At 37.0% G+C, this 17,826-nt stretch overlaps 1 protein-coding gene across 7 annotated transcripts in view; it reads left to right on the top strand.

Moving 5' to 3' along the window:
- The window catches only part of PCMT1 (protein-L-isoaspartate (D-aspartate) O-methyltransferase), a 41,739-nt gene extending 25,024 nt beyond the window's left edge, over positions 1 to 16,715 (top strand). For 3 of the 7 annotated variants that reach the window (XM_030447055.1, XM_030447054.1, XM_030447056.1), the window contains 4 exons: positions 240 to 360; positions 5,463 to 5,548; positions 7,113 to 7,282; positions 14,439 to 16,715. In XM_030447055.1, the coding sequence (XP_030302915.1) occupies positions 240 to 360; positions 5,463 to 5,548; positions 7,113 to 7,282; positions 14,439 to 14,451 (390 nt within the window). In that variant the 3' untranslated portion in view covers positions 14,452 to 16,715. Of the gene's footprint in view, positions 1 to 239; positions 361 to 5,462; positions 5,549 to 7,112; positions 7,486 to 11,147; positions 11,218 to 14,438 lie in introns of those variants that run through there. The other 4 variants (XR_003987336.1, XR_003987335.1, XM_030447053.1 and 1 more) reach the window with 4 other exon arrangements.
- The last annotated feature ends 1,111 nt before the right edge of the window (positions 16,716 to 17,826 follow it).

Here is a 17,826-nt window from a genome sequence, read left to right as displayed (position 1 = left end):
TTTCAAAAATAAGACTATGTCAAGTATTTATAATACTGTACTGACAAACTTGAATTAGCAGTTGCTTCTAGAAGTCAGGATGCATCACTTCAAGTAGTATTTTTAACAACATTGCAAAAATATACTATCACTTTGCTCTTTGTTTTTATTTTAGAGAAATGGGCTCAGGTAATAGAATACTCATTCTATAAATAAACCAAAACTAGTAGAAATTATTCAACTGTATATTTTTATTCCAGGTTGGTCCCAAAGGACAAGTTGTAGGAATTGATCATATCAAAGAACTAGTAGATGACTCAATAAATAATGTCAAAAAAGATGACCCCACATTGCTGTCTTCAGGAAGAGTGAAACTGATTGGTGAGCATCAGACTGATATACTTACTAATTAAACTGATATTCTTTCTAGCAGCTTGTTGAAAATGATGTAATTGGATGTGATTAAAAATTCTAATTTAAGAAGTTAAACCAAACAAAGAAGACTCAAATGAAAATTTTAAAGTCCAGGTCATCTTTAGGCCTTTGAAAAAGATCATCTGCACACAGTTTTGACAATGTGACTTCCGGTAGTCTTCAAGAGTATGTAGACATTCTATTAGAGAACCTTAACAGGTATTTTCTGGTGAAAAGACATGCTGAAGATCCGTCATGTTATATTTGCTGTGTAAGGTTTGGTTTGAATTCAGAACTTTTCTTGAATAAATGTACTTCATGTAAATTTGAGCTTTTGGAAAAAGCCATTGTTCTTCTGATAGAGTGAGAAAAAGGCACACAGTCAAGTCTAAGAAGTACTAGATTGGCAGTAGGCATTACTGAAGTTTATTACACTTGATTTTAAAATGAATCACTTCCCTAACATAGAAATACTATTAATTGACACCAAAGTAATTCAGAGTTAATGAGAGGAGAAAATTCTGAAATTATGCAGTGACACTGAATTGTTTTAAATAATATTTATTAAAAATACAAAGATGCGGGTTTTTGTTTTGTTGGGGCTTGGGGTTTTTATTGGTTGTTTTGGTTTTTGGTGTTTTTTAAGAAGATGGAAAACTAGCAGGAGGAAAGCATTCTTTTCATTATTATTCTATTTATTCCGTTTAAGAACGAAGTTGAAGGCCTGAACTATTTTAAGGCTTCTTACAAGAACAGTTGAAAAAAATCATTATTATGTGATGTTCAGCTCTTATCCTCTTACCTTTATTACTATTTGGATCTTTGGTCTTTTTTTTTTTTTAATTGAGGGGCTTCTCTAAATCTTTTTTAAATAAGCCAATCAACACATGTACTTGTACATGTGTTTACAGTGAAGTGCTTGTCACTGAGGATCCTTATGCCTGAAACCGTGTTGGAAATGAAGTTTCACTGAGATGGTTGGGGCTGGAGATGAGGAGTGTGGGCAGGGCATAATTTCCATCCCTGCTGTGCAAGAGCAATTTGGACTTCACTTCTGGTTATGCTGGAAACAGACTCTGATGCTCTTGGGAGTCTAGAATTCTAGGTAAACATCAACATCTATATCATGTTTGACTGTGTAGCAGGATGTCTGAGAGACTTCTGGATAGTTTGACTGTAAGGTACATTTGAAAAAAAGGTACAGGTGGATTAGTAGTAGCTTTTATAAATTAGGCAAAGAAGACTGTTTCAACTGTGCTGTAGTCCAGGGAGCTCTTTGATGTGGGGCTAAATCCAGACTAAGATGTTATTAAAATAAAATGGAAAAAACCAAAACCAAAAAAACCCAAACAAACAACCCCCCCCAAACACAACCGAAATCCCAAACACCCACCTCAACACACATGAATAAGAAAAGACCTAAAACCCCAGGGTTGATGGGTGATGGGAACTGTATAAATCAAGACTAGGAAAGTCAGTTTCTGGCTTTTCACAAGTATGCTTCAAACACTTTAAGTTGCTTTGTCACACTTCAGAATAAGCCATAACTTCAAAATAAGCCATAACTTTCAGAAGCATCAACATTATTTTGGGGTGACTGGAACTGCACTGAGATGCATAGGGTGTGTCTATAGTTTGTGGATTTTTTTGCCTTTTCAGTGTGTGGTTGGTTTTGGTTTTTTATTTGGTTGCTTTGGTTTTTCATTTGTTTGTTTTTTCACTAAAGTTAGGAGAGTGCCTTTGAGGTGAATCTCTCAACTTCTTCCAGTTAAGACACACAGGCTCACATGAGAATACTCCTGGAGAGCATAAATTTTGGTTCTGTTTGCATGAAACTAAATTGGATTGCATATTCTAAGCAGCAACTTTACACCGATAAGACTAGAACTAGACCAGAGTCATCATTCAGTGAAAATGCATATGGTGCATGGACATCAGGTTCTCAGCAAAAACTTCTGCGTGACAGATTTGCAACTATTGTACTGCACTATTTGCTGATGCAGACATAGCCAGAGGGGATGAGGGTGCTCTGACCACAGTGAAGTAGTTTTCTTCTGTGTTCATGCTGTTTGTGGAACAGGTTTGGATAGAGAGAGACACTGGATGCTTGAGTATAATGATCAGCAGAAAAGGTCTAGCTTCAAAAAGAAGCTACAGAACCCTGACAGAAGCTACAGGAAGTCCTGACACGAATTCCCCCCTCATGATATCACTTAATAAATAAGTATTTTTTATTAAATACTTAATAAATAAGTATTACCACCCGCCACCATGATATTACTTCATTAACAGGCTGCATGTTCTGCATGATTTCTCAGTAGGATCTAAGCAAAAGCTCAAAATTTGAGCTGATGCTTCCCCTGAACACTGAATAATATAGAAATTTGTATTATATTGAATATATGAATGCTAACTTAACTTTTTTTCTCAAGTCTTCAGGCTACCTAAATGTATGTTCCCATTGTGGTTAGATATATACTTGACTGCTGTAGCCAGGAGAATGTTGGTAGATGTTGAAAGGGAAGAGCCATGCTGTGCTTAATACATATAAAGAAGAATAATTCTTTTGTTGTTGTTGTTGTTGTGGATGTGTGCTGATTCTGATGATGGTAGCTTTGGTTTGGACTATTGTTTCAAAGAGGAAAGAGTTTAGATATTTTTAGGACCTTTTTACCACTGTCAGTGTTAAAATGAAAAGATGTGCAGAAGTGGCCAGTGCCCAAGGTGCATTTTAGTCTCAAAATACATGTGTTCTTCAAAAGAAAACTTAATTTCTTTCATAGTTGTTTCTTCAACTTAGCAATCTCTTCTTTTGTTCACAGTATCAGAGACCACTGCTTGTAATGCCTACTGATGCCTCTTAAGGAGTGAGGGTCTGTCTCCCTGTGTAACTAATATAATTCAAAGCAGTATGTTTGAGCTGAAGAAGTCTTTCTCCATTGCCTTCCCTGATGGAACAGTGGCTTGATAGAGTAACACATCACTGCTTCATCTAGAAGGAAGTGCTACTAAAATTGAAGCAAATAAAAGTTATATACTTGTCTGTGTTTGTGAGGTGTGTGTTCCAGTAGAACCAAGTTTGGCTGAGTCAGATTAGGTTCTGGAAATACTGGAACTTTGATTACTGGCAGCAGTAATAAAAGCTGACTTAGTGGAATTGGTGAATGATAGACATGAATTCTCCTGAAACATTGGTAGTTCTTGCTTGGCAGCTTCTGTTTGTGGCCCTTGATTGGAACTTAGCTGGTCAGAATTGATGATATATGGAAGTAAGTCACGGAGCTTTAAAGGGCTTCTCAGCTACTGAGGAAATGTGTTCTCTCCTTATAATCCTTAAGCTTTGCGTGTATAAAGTCCTTGCAAGGTCTTGTTTCAGGACATGGTATGAAAGATATCAAACTTCCCAATTTCAGTTGTTTCCAAGAGCTGTCCAGATTTTCCTATCCAACTGTCCAGATGGCCTTCCCTGTCACTGATATAAAAATGAAACCTGCTATGGCCACTATGTATTTTTCCTGCCTTGTGAGTTATTGAAAGGCAAAAAGCTGAGAAATTCTGAGCCTCTGGCAGGGTCTTAGAACTTCTTTTTGATTCATTCAGCAGCACTTTTCATACAAGGAGAGGCTTGAGAAGAGAAAGCTTAGGAGAAACCGTATTACTATGTTCCAATACTTTAAAGGGCAGCTACAAAGAAGATGGAGACTCCCTATTTACAAGGAGTCTCATGGACAAGACAAGGGGCAATGGACACAAGTTGCTCCTGGGAAGATTCTGATGAGGGGAAAGGACAATCAGACATTGAAATGGTCTCACAGGGGAAGTGGTGGATTCCCCCACTTTGGAAAGTTTTAAGTCTCAGCTTGACAGGGTGCTGAGACATCTCATAAACAGTAATATTAGGTTATCCTTGGTTATCCTTGGTGTCCCTTCCAACCTGACATTCTATGATTTAATTAACCTGTTTTAATAGTGATTGCACAGAAACTGAAGCTCACTCTGGAAACCCCTAAAAACTACTTTTGCTGAGCAGAGGACTACATTCATTATCCTCCTTGCTTTTTCTTCTTGATCGATACCTGCAGCTCCTGCACTCACTGAGTATGAATTTATTAATAGTTTAGCCTCAGTTACTACTTTTGTTCCTAAATAATTCCAGAGAGAACTTGCCTGAATTTACCATTGGTTTCCTGTAAATGCTGTGCATGCCACATTTGAAGCATCTTCTTTCAAAACCTAACTCAAGGTCTAGTTTAGTTTGCTATATTTGAGCAACTTAAAAAGCCCAATCTGTTCCCCTTTCATCCTGCATAACTGGGATGCTGTGACATACCTGCCATAGGGTGCTTCTCCATGAGTTCTCCGCCAGTGCTGAAGCTGCATCAGTAGTCTGAATAACCTGATTCCCCTGAAGGCCTCTAAGCAACCACTTGTAGTTTTAGCCATAGGGCTGGCCTGTCTGCAGGACAGACAGTGAGACCTGTATGCTGGCAAAGGGGGATGCTTTGACATTAGTGTGGTATGGCATTCATGTAGGTGTGGAGTTTCATTGCAGACAGTAGAGCAGTTATAGATATATAGGCCATGTGAGTGCTTGTGTTGTCTCCACCTTTGGAGTTTCTGATAGGTGCTTCTGAGAGTTAATGCTTTAGACTTAAAATTTGCATTATATTTAGGAATGGTGGGTGATAAGGCAAGGCAAAGCAAAGCGTATATTCTGAGAAGGTAAATGAGAAGAGTGGAATGGTAGGGCACATAAATACTTGAGTATCTTTTCCTGATGGACCATGTGTATCCAAGAACTTTTGTTATAATCCATGCTTTTTAATTTCAGGTGCTTCAGTAGTATTCCATATGTTTTATAAGTCCATGTATGTATTTATGAGGATGTTTTGTTGCAACTATTTTGCAATTGTGTTAATGTTTTAAAGCTGTCTTCATTACATTATTACTGCTCAGCAGAATTTTAGTTGAAATCTGAGCATGGCTTTTTATCTACCTATAGATATGGCAGATCAGCTGTTTTCTCCACTCCTTTTGAAAACGTTAAAAAAAAAAGTGTTTTCTTGCAGTGGGAGATGGAAGAATGGGATATGCAGAAGAAGCTCCCTATGATGCCATTCATGTAGGAGCTGCAGCACCAGTTGTGCCCCAAGCAGTAAGCCTTTGTTTTGTCTGTGTGATTCAGTCATCTCTTAGCTGTAAAGAACATTTTACATAGCTACATATGCAAAATATTTGGTAGACTTGCATTTTTGGGAGTATCAGTGGGCAAGGTGGTGTTACTAGATGGTGTGGGTCTTTTTGTTTCTGTCATAATTGGCTTTTTTGTTGGTTTGCAAAAGCTGCATAGTCTAAACACTCTGAAGTAAACATTTAAAATGACTTGTGCACAACCCTCTACTGCAGCAGTGGAGCATTTAATAAATCAACTAGATATTATCAAACATTGAATTACAAAGTGTAAGTATGTGTTTCCCAGGTTCCAAGGCATTCAGCCTGTTTGAAAAGTAACCTGCTTAGCTAAAAATACAGACAATGCCATGTAGCAAGGCATTCATAGCTCAGAGTGGATACAGGGTGGTCCTTGCTAGGGAAGCTGAAGAGTAACTAGGGACTTTCAAATGTGCATACATAAAGTCCTTTCTTGCAAATGAGATATTTTTTTTTCCTCTTCCTTTCATCATGTGAATGGGAACATGTACCATGATTTTGATATGCTAGATACTGGTTAAGTTTTTAAAAATCTGAACTTTATTGAGGAATACTGGAGGTTTGAAGACCTGCGATAGACAGGTTAGACATTTCCAGACATGGGCCATTGTTTTTTTATTTAATTTTTTATTATTTCGGAGTTGAAGGGGTTGTTCCCAGCAAAGAGTTGACAGATGACAAGTAAAAGGGTAATTGGAAGCTTATTAGTGAATGAATTAGTTCTCAAATATAACTTCTGTTAGTAATAGGAATTAAGATGTTTTATGATGTCTGGGAAGTACTGAATTTTCCTTGAGATGCTTGGATGCAGTGTGACCAGCCTCCTTTAAATATGAAAGAAAAGAAAAGAAAAAAAAAAGAAAAACATTTGGGTTTTTCTTTCACATATCCTGTTACTCCTCAGTTATCTTATTTATAGATTTTAGACTAATTTCATAAAATGTTGTTCCATTCACAGAATGAAAGAAGAGCTTTTGGGTAGTGAGTGTATTATAGACACCTTAAATTTAGTCCAGGAAGTTAAATGAAAAAAAAGTCACAAAAATCAAATCTTATCCTGAGGTCTTCAGGGAAGATCAGTTACCCCAAAAATGTTAGACAGTGAGCTTCTACTGATACACAATAAATTTCAAACAAAAAAACCCTGCTAGCTAGAACTAGCAGTTTAAAAAGATTGAATCAATTGTAAAATAATTTGTGATTTACATAGTTTTCCTCTCTTTTCTAGAAACCAAAGCTGCAACCAACCCAGTTAATCCAATTACTTCTTTAACATATTTTGGAATTATATGGAATTATTATTGATATTTCTGTAACATCAGTTGTTGTGCCATGTTGTTGTGATACTCTGATTTTCACTGCATTTTGTAAATTTTGCTAATTGAAGTACATAAGTACTGCATAGTAGTAGATAGATGGTGGAAAACCTATAAATCTAGTATTACAAACTTTGGATCCAGCTTCTCTGAAGTGGCTGGTTACATTCTAATTTCTGTGTTGTCTTCTAGCTTATAGATCAGTTAAAACCTGGCGGAAGATTGATATTACCAGTTGGTCCTGCAGGGGGAAACCAGATGCTCGAACAGTATGACAAACTAGAAGATGGCAGTGTCAAAATGAAGCCTCTGATGGGAGTGATATATGTGCCTTTAACAGATAAAGAGAAGCAGTGGTCCAGGTGGAAGTGATTTTCTGTTCCACTTTCTTCTTCCACACACACGCAAGGTGAAAGGGTTTGAATTTTAAGCAGATAGACTGCAAGGCCTGCCTTTGCTGCTGTCATTGCTTTCTGCTCCTCCATGCCATGACACATGCCTCAGTCTGCATTACTACATCACCAAAAGGATATTCTGCTATGTTGGAGTTAATTTAAAAGTAGAATAAAAATATTGCATGGGTTGCACTTTGCCTCTTTTGGACATAATTTCTTTAGTCTTTGGTGTATTGAGGTTTTTATTTGTTGTTTTGAACACAGCAGTTTTTAAACTTAAACTTCCATTCTAATGAACTTTTTATAACTAGCTTGGCCAGTAACTAGGGGAAAGTGTAAAATACTACTTAAGAATAAATATTGTTTTGACCTGTAAGTTAGTGGTAATTGGGTGTTCATTTTTTTTTCTGAAATGTCCCAAATGAAGAAAAATCTGTGGGAAATACCAATCTCCAAATAACAAAGTGAGAGGAAGTAATCCCTTCTTCCCTACACAGTAAGTGTAGTTAAGTAGTGTTCAGAAAATTTTCTCAGACATGTTGTTAAGTCTGTCATCTGTCTCTGGGGACATATTTGCATTTGCCAACAGAGCAAACTCTAAAGGCTTTTCTAGAGGTAGTAAACCTTCCAGTTTTCTGAACTGAATGGCCAGTAACATAGACATAACACAGCTGTCAGCTTAAAACCGTGCTAGGCATTAGTATGCCAGTGAACAAAGCAGCAGTGCTATTTTGCTTCCTGGCAGAAAACGCTTGTGCATGTATTATCTGCCTTAATGAAGTGCATAGATGTGTATTGAGTTCTGAAAACAACTTTTGAACTCTGTAACTCCTAACTTCAGTTTTTTGGGGGCATTTTCCCTTGGTATTTTGGAGCTTGTGATTTGAATACATGAATCCTTAAGATTTTAAGCTACCAAAATGTTAATAAAAAACACAAATAAAGCAGTTTGCATTACTGCTGCTTACTGAAACCTCATTTCAGTGCTTAATGGATTACTGTATAGCCACCATGTACAAGTTGCTCTTTGAACAACTTTAATGAGTTACTGCTTAGTTCAAAGCTTGTGAAGCCTGCTCGCAATTCAGATGCTGTGTGTTTGTTATGCAAATTAGTACTTTGTCCTTGAATATTCCCAGTATTCCCTCAGGCTGGTAACTGGGGGGTTTCCTACCTCTTGTAAAGGTTTGGAAGTCTTGTTCTGTTATCAGTTTCCTTCTCTGGCAAATGTGGTGGACTTTATTCAAATTTGGAGTCTGTTCTCTGTGTACTCTAGAAAAGAGAAGTATTCTTTTTAAGCTTGCCTTTTTCTAGACAGGTTTTACAAATTTTTCTGCATTTGTACCTGATCTGATTATAGTAGCAATGGGGTTTTTTCATAGCAGCAACGTGTATTCTTATAAGTAGTGTTAATTGAAAGGTTTTTGGAATGACAGTGGTGATCCTTTGCTGCTAGTGAAGGTGGTGTAATGTATTAGGGACTAGAATTCTAAGGTTTTTGTGTTTCTTTTGTACAGTTTTGTACTGTTTTTTCTGCTAGTTCAGGGAGAGAAGTAATAGATTGTCTTTAGGCCTTCTTTAGTCATGAGCAGTGTGGGGTTCATTTCCTCAGATTTTCTTACCAGTTTTTGTTCTTTTCTGAAATTCTTCTTGATTTCATTTATTTATTTTTAATAAACATTGGTGATACCAGGAAAGGTAAGTGCTTAGCATGAAGAATTACCTTGATCACTACAGTGGCATAGATGCTGTTTCTTGGTATGTATGTTTTAAATTTGGTTTAGAATTGGAAATCTGTTAAAGGAAATCTCAGAAGTCCACTTTTAATGCTTGGTTGTCTTTTTGTTTTTAAATTGTCTTTCTTGTGATCTGAAGAAAACTCCCATTCTTTTCTCAAGGATAACTTGAGACCTTGCTGCACTGCTGACCTCAGAGGAGGTCACATCAGTCTCTTGTTTTTTCTTATTGGTGAGTCTAAAGTGTATCATCAGCCAACTGCTGCTAGAGAAGCTCCAAATGCTGATAAGAAATCAGCATTTCTTATCTATGCCAGCATCAAAATTGAAAGAGGGTTTTTTCTGTACTCATAGGTTTCAGTTTATCTTTCCTAAATTGGTGAAGACCTGTGGGCAGAGATCAGAAACTTCTCTGGAAGAGCTATAGTGTACATGAGGCTACTACATTGTAAATCTAAAATTCACTGAACAATCATCTCTTAGAGAAGCTCCAAAATCCTGTGTGGATTGTTATTATCTTAGTTTACATTATGCTATACAGTCTCATTCCTTACACGTTAAGAGTTGGTGTTCTTCCACAGAATACAGTCTATAGGCCAGCAGCATTTTCCTAGGCTTGCAAACCTTCCTTCCACTTGGGAAGAAAGAAGCCACTTGAATTTTTGCTTAGCCGTCACATATCCAGGTCCTTACTAGGGCTGCAAGGTGCTCCTTACAAAGCAGCATAAGAGTGACTTGATCTCTGATGCGTGGGACCAAACCCACCTTCAGACATTTTTGCATCATTGTTCATTAGGTAGAACTGGGAATTCTAGCAAAAGAAAACCTGGACTATCTTGAGGGAAAAGACTGCTTGGATTTCAGTAAGTTGATGTTGTGGTGCTAAATATTTTGTGAATATTATTTGATTTCTTTAAATTTAGTCCTTAGTTTGGGTTTGGCTACAGTATTATTTTTAAGCTTCAAATATTAGCAGGAATCTTCTCAAATGTGACTCCAGGAAACTCTGGGAAATAGAATATACATGAAAACCATATCTCTGGTATGAAATAAAATGCACTGGTGTCCCAGAGATCCAGTAGTAGGTGCCCACCAATGTGATAATGCTGGTAACAATCCTTATCCTTTCACATGGAACTTGCTCATTAAATTGCTTTTTTTCTTACTGGTAAGTAGGGAGAAGACCTCTTGTGCTAAACAGTTGATAACACAAGTTATTTACTACCTTATTAGTAGTTCTTGTGTAAATTAGAATGTCTCTGATTTTACTGTGTAAGATTTCACTTATTACTTATATGAAGAGACAATTTAAAGAGAATAAAAATGTAAGGAACACTTAGCAGCAAGTCTCTGTTGTAATCTTGGATGTTAATTCCAAACAGGTAGCTGCTTTTAAAAGTTAACAAACTTTATTTAAAACTTAAAATATTGCATTACTAATTATTTATGAAATTTCACACTAAATTGATATTTACTGATAAAATACAAAATCATAATGACAATAACCTTTCTGAGCAAAAACTGCAGTGACTAGACTGGGGCTGTTAACTTTAGCCTGATTGACTGTACATATAACATGATTAAACACATTTCTGAAAAACTTATTAGGAAGTATTTTAATATGTATGTTTCTGCTTAGAAACTCTTATTCAGTGTTTCAAATGCCCCTGATGAACTAGTTGTCTAATGTCAATTGAAACTGGCAGGAATTGTTTGCCCAAAATTCTTTAGGCTATTAAGAACAATGATTATGGTAAAACAACTATTACACTTTGTCTAAAAGAATCCCTGTATATAATATTTTAGGCTAAATTTTAAAATTATATATTGTGTTAAAATATATGTGATGTAACTGATAGGATAGGTTGCAGAGAACATTTGTTTCCTTCGTCATTTCAGCCCACTCTCTCAATTTGATGATTGATCATAGCAGATAATACCTTTCCAGATTAAAATGCTACAACTCCAAATGTTACCTTCAAAATTACAAAAGTGAGAAAAATTGGCTGCTGAAACACTGAGTAGATACTGAAATTCAGTGTAGCCTAATATGGATTAGAAATACACTATTAGTAATGACAGCATATTTTTCATAGATGAATGATGTATCAAAAAGAGAAAGTCAGTGCTGCCTAATGACAAGAAAAGTGGAGTGGATCAAAAAGAGTGAGTTAACAGATTTTAGATATATTTGTAAGTGCTTGTTCATATATTTAGTTTGAATGCATTCCACCAAAGAGGTGGAGACAGATTGCAAAACTTCATGAAGTACCTGTATTTCAAACTTTTGTTATTTCCTAATCTTGGTCAGACTTTTGATTTTATCTTTTGTTCCATAATGAAATCTGACATTTACATTGTATGCTTCCTATTAGATTTTTCTGAGATAGTGTGTTACTTTGTTGTTGGATAATCCCAGTGGGAAGTGTTAAATATTATTTTATACGTTTTCTCTAGTAGTAAGCCAAATTTTTTTTCAACTTTCTTACATTTATCTATAAAAGAGTAACTTTGAGTGAATGACTTCTGAAATTTGTTTTAACTTGAATTTACAAATTTGTTTTGATGCATCAATTGACAGTATTAGATGAGTGATTCCCTTGCTAGAATTCCAAGAGACTGACTGAGAAGAACTATTCTGATGACTTGAAACCTAAGTATATATATATTGCTTACTAAGCAGGAGCTAGTAAACGGATTGGGAGAAGTGCATATATGAAGGTGGAGGGAAATTACATGAGCGGTTTAAGGATCACAGCAAATAACTGTGGCCAAAAAAAGGGAGAAAACTACAAAATAACCAGTAGATCTCTCCTATGCCTTTAGATGACAGCAGTGTATTTCTAACAAGGAAAAAGCAATCATTTTTTGAGTCTCCTTTTCATATTCATATCAGGGTAGATCTTTTATTCCTGGGAGGACAGGCAAGTATCCTGGTCTTTGCCAGCAGTTGAAACCTGATGGGTTAAACCGTGACAAATATATATCCAATAGTGTACATATAAGCTCAGTTTTCATAACACTGGAAAATAAATGTGTAATTTTAACATGTACGTTGTGGATTGTTTTGGGCTGACATGCTGTTGTTAGGTTAATAAGTAGTAAAGAGCAAGTGAAGTCTCTTGTGGGAAACCAAACCCCTTAAATACAGTGAATATGCCAGGAAGCAGATTATGGAATTCTTCATTTTGAGTGACATCCAGGGTATACTTACAGGAACATTTTTACATGATCAGGAATAGCTCAAAGCAATGTGAAACACTAACAGTTAGAACATTGGCATATGACTGTCACTTATTTGAATTCTGCCACGTTGTAGAAGAAAAAATGTTAAGTGTGTTAGCAACATTATGCAAAAACTTTGTGGTTGGATAAAATTATCGATGTAAATATGGGTAAATTATCATGTTTAGTAGTTTCAGAGTAAATATGGAAATTTTTTTGGTTATAATTTCTTGAGAATCTATCTTGGGTTTAAGGGATTAAGGATTATTTGTCACAGCAAAAGGCCCAACTTTTACAAAGCTATAAGAGGATATGGTAGAAACTGGAATGAATGTCCCATCAGCAATGAGGCATATGAGACTAAATCAGCAATAGCAGCAGTCATTACTTATGCTTTTTGAAGTTGTAAATATTAATTTATGATGCAGCTCCAGGAAGCATTAAGGATGAATGAAGTTCATGCCCTAAATTCACCAGCACTGCATTTTAAACTGAGTGTTAGATGTTCCTTTATTTTTACCTATTTAAAGTAAGCAAATACCCGTGCTGTGAAACAGGCAAATACGGAGAACTTCTAAGTCTTTGGCTAGAAACTGTTTGGGCTTTTTTACCCCCACCAAGATGTGTTGTCCTTTCTGGTTTTTTCTGCTTTCTGCAATTACTGCAATGCTCTGATGCCATATGATTAGTGCCTAGTTGTCAGAAGGCAGTGCAAAGTGCAAAGAATGCATATATTTATCACTACCAAAAGGCAGGGTTTGCATTAGATAGAAAACTAGTTGTTCAAGCACTAGTTGAAACAGCCTTTTCAGTTGCTGTTAAAATGTTTTGCATGCTCTAATTCCATGCTTTATGGTTCCTGAAGGATAACATCTTTGTAACTTAAAAGCTTTTGCTCATGTGCATGTAGCACTATATTTTTGTGGGTTAGTTTGCATGACACCTGGACATCTATTGTATATTAAGCCAGCAATCACATTAGTGAAGGTTTTCTTAATTCAGATACTGGTTGCTTTGGCTGAAGGGGATGATGCACCTACTGAAAGACAGATTTCAGCAAACTCATTGTGAGTTTATAGGTTGCTTGTGTATGGGGAAAAAAAAGTGCAAACACTTCTGTTTGAATTTTCCAACATTCATGACAACACAGTGCACAACTTTCAGATTTGATGGACATTTTGCCTTAATGCTGTAGAAATATTATCAAATCACTAATATTTGATAATTTTACTGTTGGAATATGGGTTCTACGAGGTTCTTGTTTTAATATGTTCCAAATGTACTGCAGGAATCATAGAATCATAGAATTGGCTGGGTTGGAAGGGACCTCAGAGATCATCGAGTCCAACCCTTTTACCACCATTGCGGTTGCTAGACCATGGCACTGAGTGCCACATCCAGTCTCTTTTTAAATATCTCCAGGGACAGAGAATCCACTACTCCCCTGGGCAGCCCATTCCAATGCCAGATCACCCTCTCCGTAAAGAAATTCTTTCTAATATCTAACCTAAAATGAATGAAAGCCTGAGTTTTCTAGACTCCTTGTAATGACTTAGACTTCTTGATGCATCCTTTCTCTTACCTGAGTCTCCTTTTAAAATATATACACACCCCACCCTGCTCCCACTATCTCCATAACCTAGTTATGATTTAGCACAGTTCCTGTGGGAGCTAACTGAGCTGTGAAATAAATAAAACAGATGACATAAACTGCATGATGTTGAGGTGAGATTGTGTTCCTACCTTCCTTTAGAGACTGCAGCTAAAGCTAAACTTGCCTTTTTGGCAGCTACAGTGTTTTAGCCAATACTCTAGTAAATTGGCTCATTTTTTTGACAGCATGTAGCCTACAGAGCTTGAGTGACAGGTGGCTGTGTAACTGGCTGTGTGGTGTGGGCAGCGTTCATTAAAGCAAATGATCCATTAAACGTGAAATAGAGGGACCCATATTTCACAATATACCCACTACTAGTGTGTGATTATATGGAACTGCTGTTGCCTTTCCTTTTTTTTTTTTAATTTTTCTTACATGCTTGAAAAGACTTTTGAGGTTTGGCCGATGCGCTTGAGCACTTCAATGTAATCAGATTCAGTATCTTAACTTTTCAAATATGATTTCCATGGGAAGGAGAAACATAACTGCATGTGTTTTCTTTCTACAGGGATGAATTGTAAAAGCTACATCATCTTGACCCAAACATAGTGTTACAGTGGACTGCTCATCTCCAGTTCTAAAAGCTTTTTGAAAACCAACAGCATTGCAGCTTGTTTTGGACTTCGTTATACCGTTGTTATCAGCATGGAAAAGCGTGTGTTTGTTTTATTTTTTTTAGATGCTCATGGCAAATCTGATAAAGAAATGTTGGAAAGTTTTATGCAGGCACTGTTTTATTTAACATGCCTTTATTTTACTTTCACCTGTTCAAAGTGAATGTCTGCTGAACTGCAGATAAAGACCTATAGCTTATGATCATCTAAGATTGATGGGAGTACTTGAACACTCACTTCTCTTGGCTCCTGTGTCCCTTGGTAAAAATGCTTCCATGCACCTTATGACACTACGTAGGTAATACCAGGTTTTCAGTGCTCTGGTGTCTGCTAGATGCTTCTAAAAGGAGATCAACTTCCTTTTTAAGCTTTTGACACGATGTCATAGACTAGCATGTAGTAGATACAGTCAGCTGCTTTATTACCTTAAAATCAGGCATTTGTATATATTAAACCTCAAGACATCAGAGGTGGGTGGCTGCTCTTATCAAACATTGCCATCCAAGTTGGATGTAAGAGAAGTGTCTAAAAATGGAAAATTGTTCTAAAATTTATGAATTCTTCTAAATTAATTAGTCTTGAAATTCTGTCCTGGTTTATACCTCACTATTGATGTGATGCACATGAATCTAAATATAATTTAAGCTGTGTCCCAGTCACTGAACAACTCAGGCAATGTTGCTTTGCCAAATAAAATTAAAAGCAAACAGTGGGGGTTGTGTGCAAGATTGACAAGATTGTGCTTGTTTGGAAGATTAGGATCAGTATGTAGCACAACACTGAGATATGGATTGCTAGAATCTTCATTTAAAAAAAAAAAATCCAGTTTGGTTCTAAAAGTTGCTTTTTGCAGAGCCTTTTGCTGTACCAGCCTTCTTGGTTTCCTAACTGTGGTCACCCAGGGAAAATTGTGGCTTTTTAGAAAGTGATTTCTTAATTGCTATACAAGGAAAACATTATTCATGCAGAAGGAATTATGAATCCTGGACTTCTAAGTACAGACTGAGATGCAACTCTTCAATTTTTATATAGAAGAGTAGTGGGAAGACTACAGACTTTTTTTTTCTGCCCCAGGTTTTCTAGTTTGGTGCTGTAAAATGCCAACAGCAAATTGCAAAGCAGTACAGAAAGGTGAGCTGTTTTGGAAAAGGCAGGAAGTGTGTCCTGAGTCATCTTCCTCAGATTTGAGCAACCAGGATTTAAAGTAAGCAGCATGTTACCATTTTTCTCTTTAAAAAAAAAAAGATGAATTATAGAGTAAACCAACTTGTATAAAGCAGTTGTGATCACTACAAAAACATGTGACTTCTTGTGATGAAACAGCAATAATTATGTGATAGAATTAATCCCTGAAAGCATAAAGGTAAAAATTCAAAGGCCTCTGAATATGAAAGAGAAACATTTTAAATGACCTTCCTTTCAAGGGTCAGCTCTATCCTGTTCTTGTGTAAAAGATATGTATTACTTAATTTATTTAAATGCTTGGAAGTTAATGTGCCACCTCCTGATCTGACTGCAGCCTGCGAGCACATACACAAAAATTAAACTTACAAAGGAATTAGGATAGTAAGTATTCTAGAAAATACAAATCAGAAAAACCCACTTGCATCTGACAAATTTGTACTAACCCACAAATCAACTGTGAATCTAGTTCTTGGTGTTGAAGTGAAATACCTTAAATGATGCATGCTAATGTGCAACGTTTTGGTCACTATAATTCAATTTGAGTTCAGCTTTATTTACATCTTCTCACTAATTTAATCAGTTAAATGAACGATAGGAGCTCAACTGTATCCAAATTCTTGTTTCTGGACACAGTGTAATAAGCTAGCCTAACTTGGAAGAGGTGGTAAAGCTGAGACCAGGAAACAACTTTTTTTTTCTTGAGAACCACTTCAGGAGGTGTAAGACTTTAGGGACCAAGGCTGGGGATTAGCACACCCATCCTACTGAAGGGGTTGATGGTAATCCAGGTATTCAGACAGAAAGGAGTATCCAGGAGTAGCAGTTAGAAACTGGAAAACTAAAGCCCCTCCATGATGGAGCAATGGTTCTGAAGTAAAAACTTCTTGGAGAAGAGGACAAGTTGAAATGCAGAAGATTTGAAGAGCTTGAATAAATGCTGTGTGAACTGTCTGAATTGCTTACTTTGCCAAATAAAAAAAAAAAAATTGAGAGGAGCCTGCACCTAGGTGTCTGTTTTTATGTTTGGTGGTGTGGTTTTTTAAATTTTGTTGGACTTTACATGTCCAAAAAAAAAAAAAAAAAGGCTGTAGTGAAATGACACAACCAGGTGTAGTGAAATGAGGCAACCAGGTGCCACTAGTTCCCAGGGAGTGGCATGAGCTTGTGTTAAGCCCACCTGTGCCTGATTAAGGCAGGCCCTAACTGCGCAGGAGCAGGATTAGGGCCAATAAAAGGTGAGGCTTGAAGCACAGGCGGGGCTCACTCCTGAGCAAGCCAGCAGAGAGGTCAGTCGCTCTCAGAGCAACAGCACCGATCCAGGCTAGTCAGCCCAGAGGGCTATAGGCTCGGAGCACTGTTCATGAGTCTCTGCTGGAACACCTGGTTGGACCTTGAAGCGCTGTGCCCTAAAAGAGGTTCGTCTTGGTACGAAAGGCCAGCATGTATAGAAATACTGGCATACTAAATGACCCAACCAGTGCATCCATTTTCGGTAAATCAGTGTATTGCAGCAGTTACCAAGCCCAATACCATATGAATATAACTGAAGTATTACTCTCTGTTTGGAATTTTTTAGTTCACAACTGGGTATTTTGGGGCACAGGCTGTGTGTACATGGTATGAGTTCTGTCTGCCATCTGTGACTAAGTCCAGCTAAGTAGGAGTGTATGATCTGCTCACCTCAAAGCCAGAACAACTTGGGAGAACAGCTTGGCTGAACCAGTGACAGTCACTTGTCCATTTTTTTCCAGGGATGAGACAGTAGAAGACCTTCAGAGCCTAAGCAGAGAGGAACCAAGAGCCCATACTTGTATCTTGAAAGCCCACAAACAGCTGTGGATGCTCTGCAGAGAAGAGCATTTTGGTGTGACCTATGGATGCTTTCTGTTCATGTAGCAGAAGTTACCAGTTTATTTACTATTTCTGTTCAAACCAGCCAGTTAACTTAGGCATGGAGATGATGATGGGTGTTGTTTTGGTTTCGGTTTTTTGGGGGGGCTTTTTTGGGAGGGAAACTATCACACAGAGACTGAGCATCAGTACTGCTAATTTGAGGCCACCTTGATGAGTCCTGAGATGTTTTGTGGTCAGCAAGTT

This window comes from Calypte anna, chromosome 3 (genome assembly GCF_003957555.1).
Source record: "Calypte anna isolate BGI_N300 chromosome 3, bCalAnn1_v1.p, whole genome shotgun sequence".
Taxonomy (NCBI): Eukaryota; Metazoa; Chordata; class Aves; order Apodiformes; family Trochilidae; genus Calypte; species Calypte anna.
The sequence above is the reverse complement of the archived record's forward strand: the minus strand, read 5'-3'. Positions and strand labels throughout refer to the sequence as shown.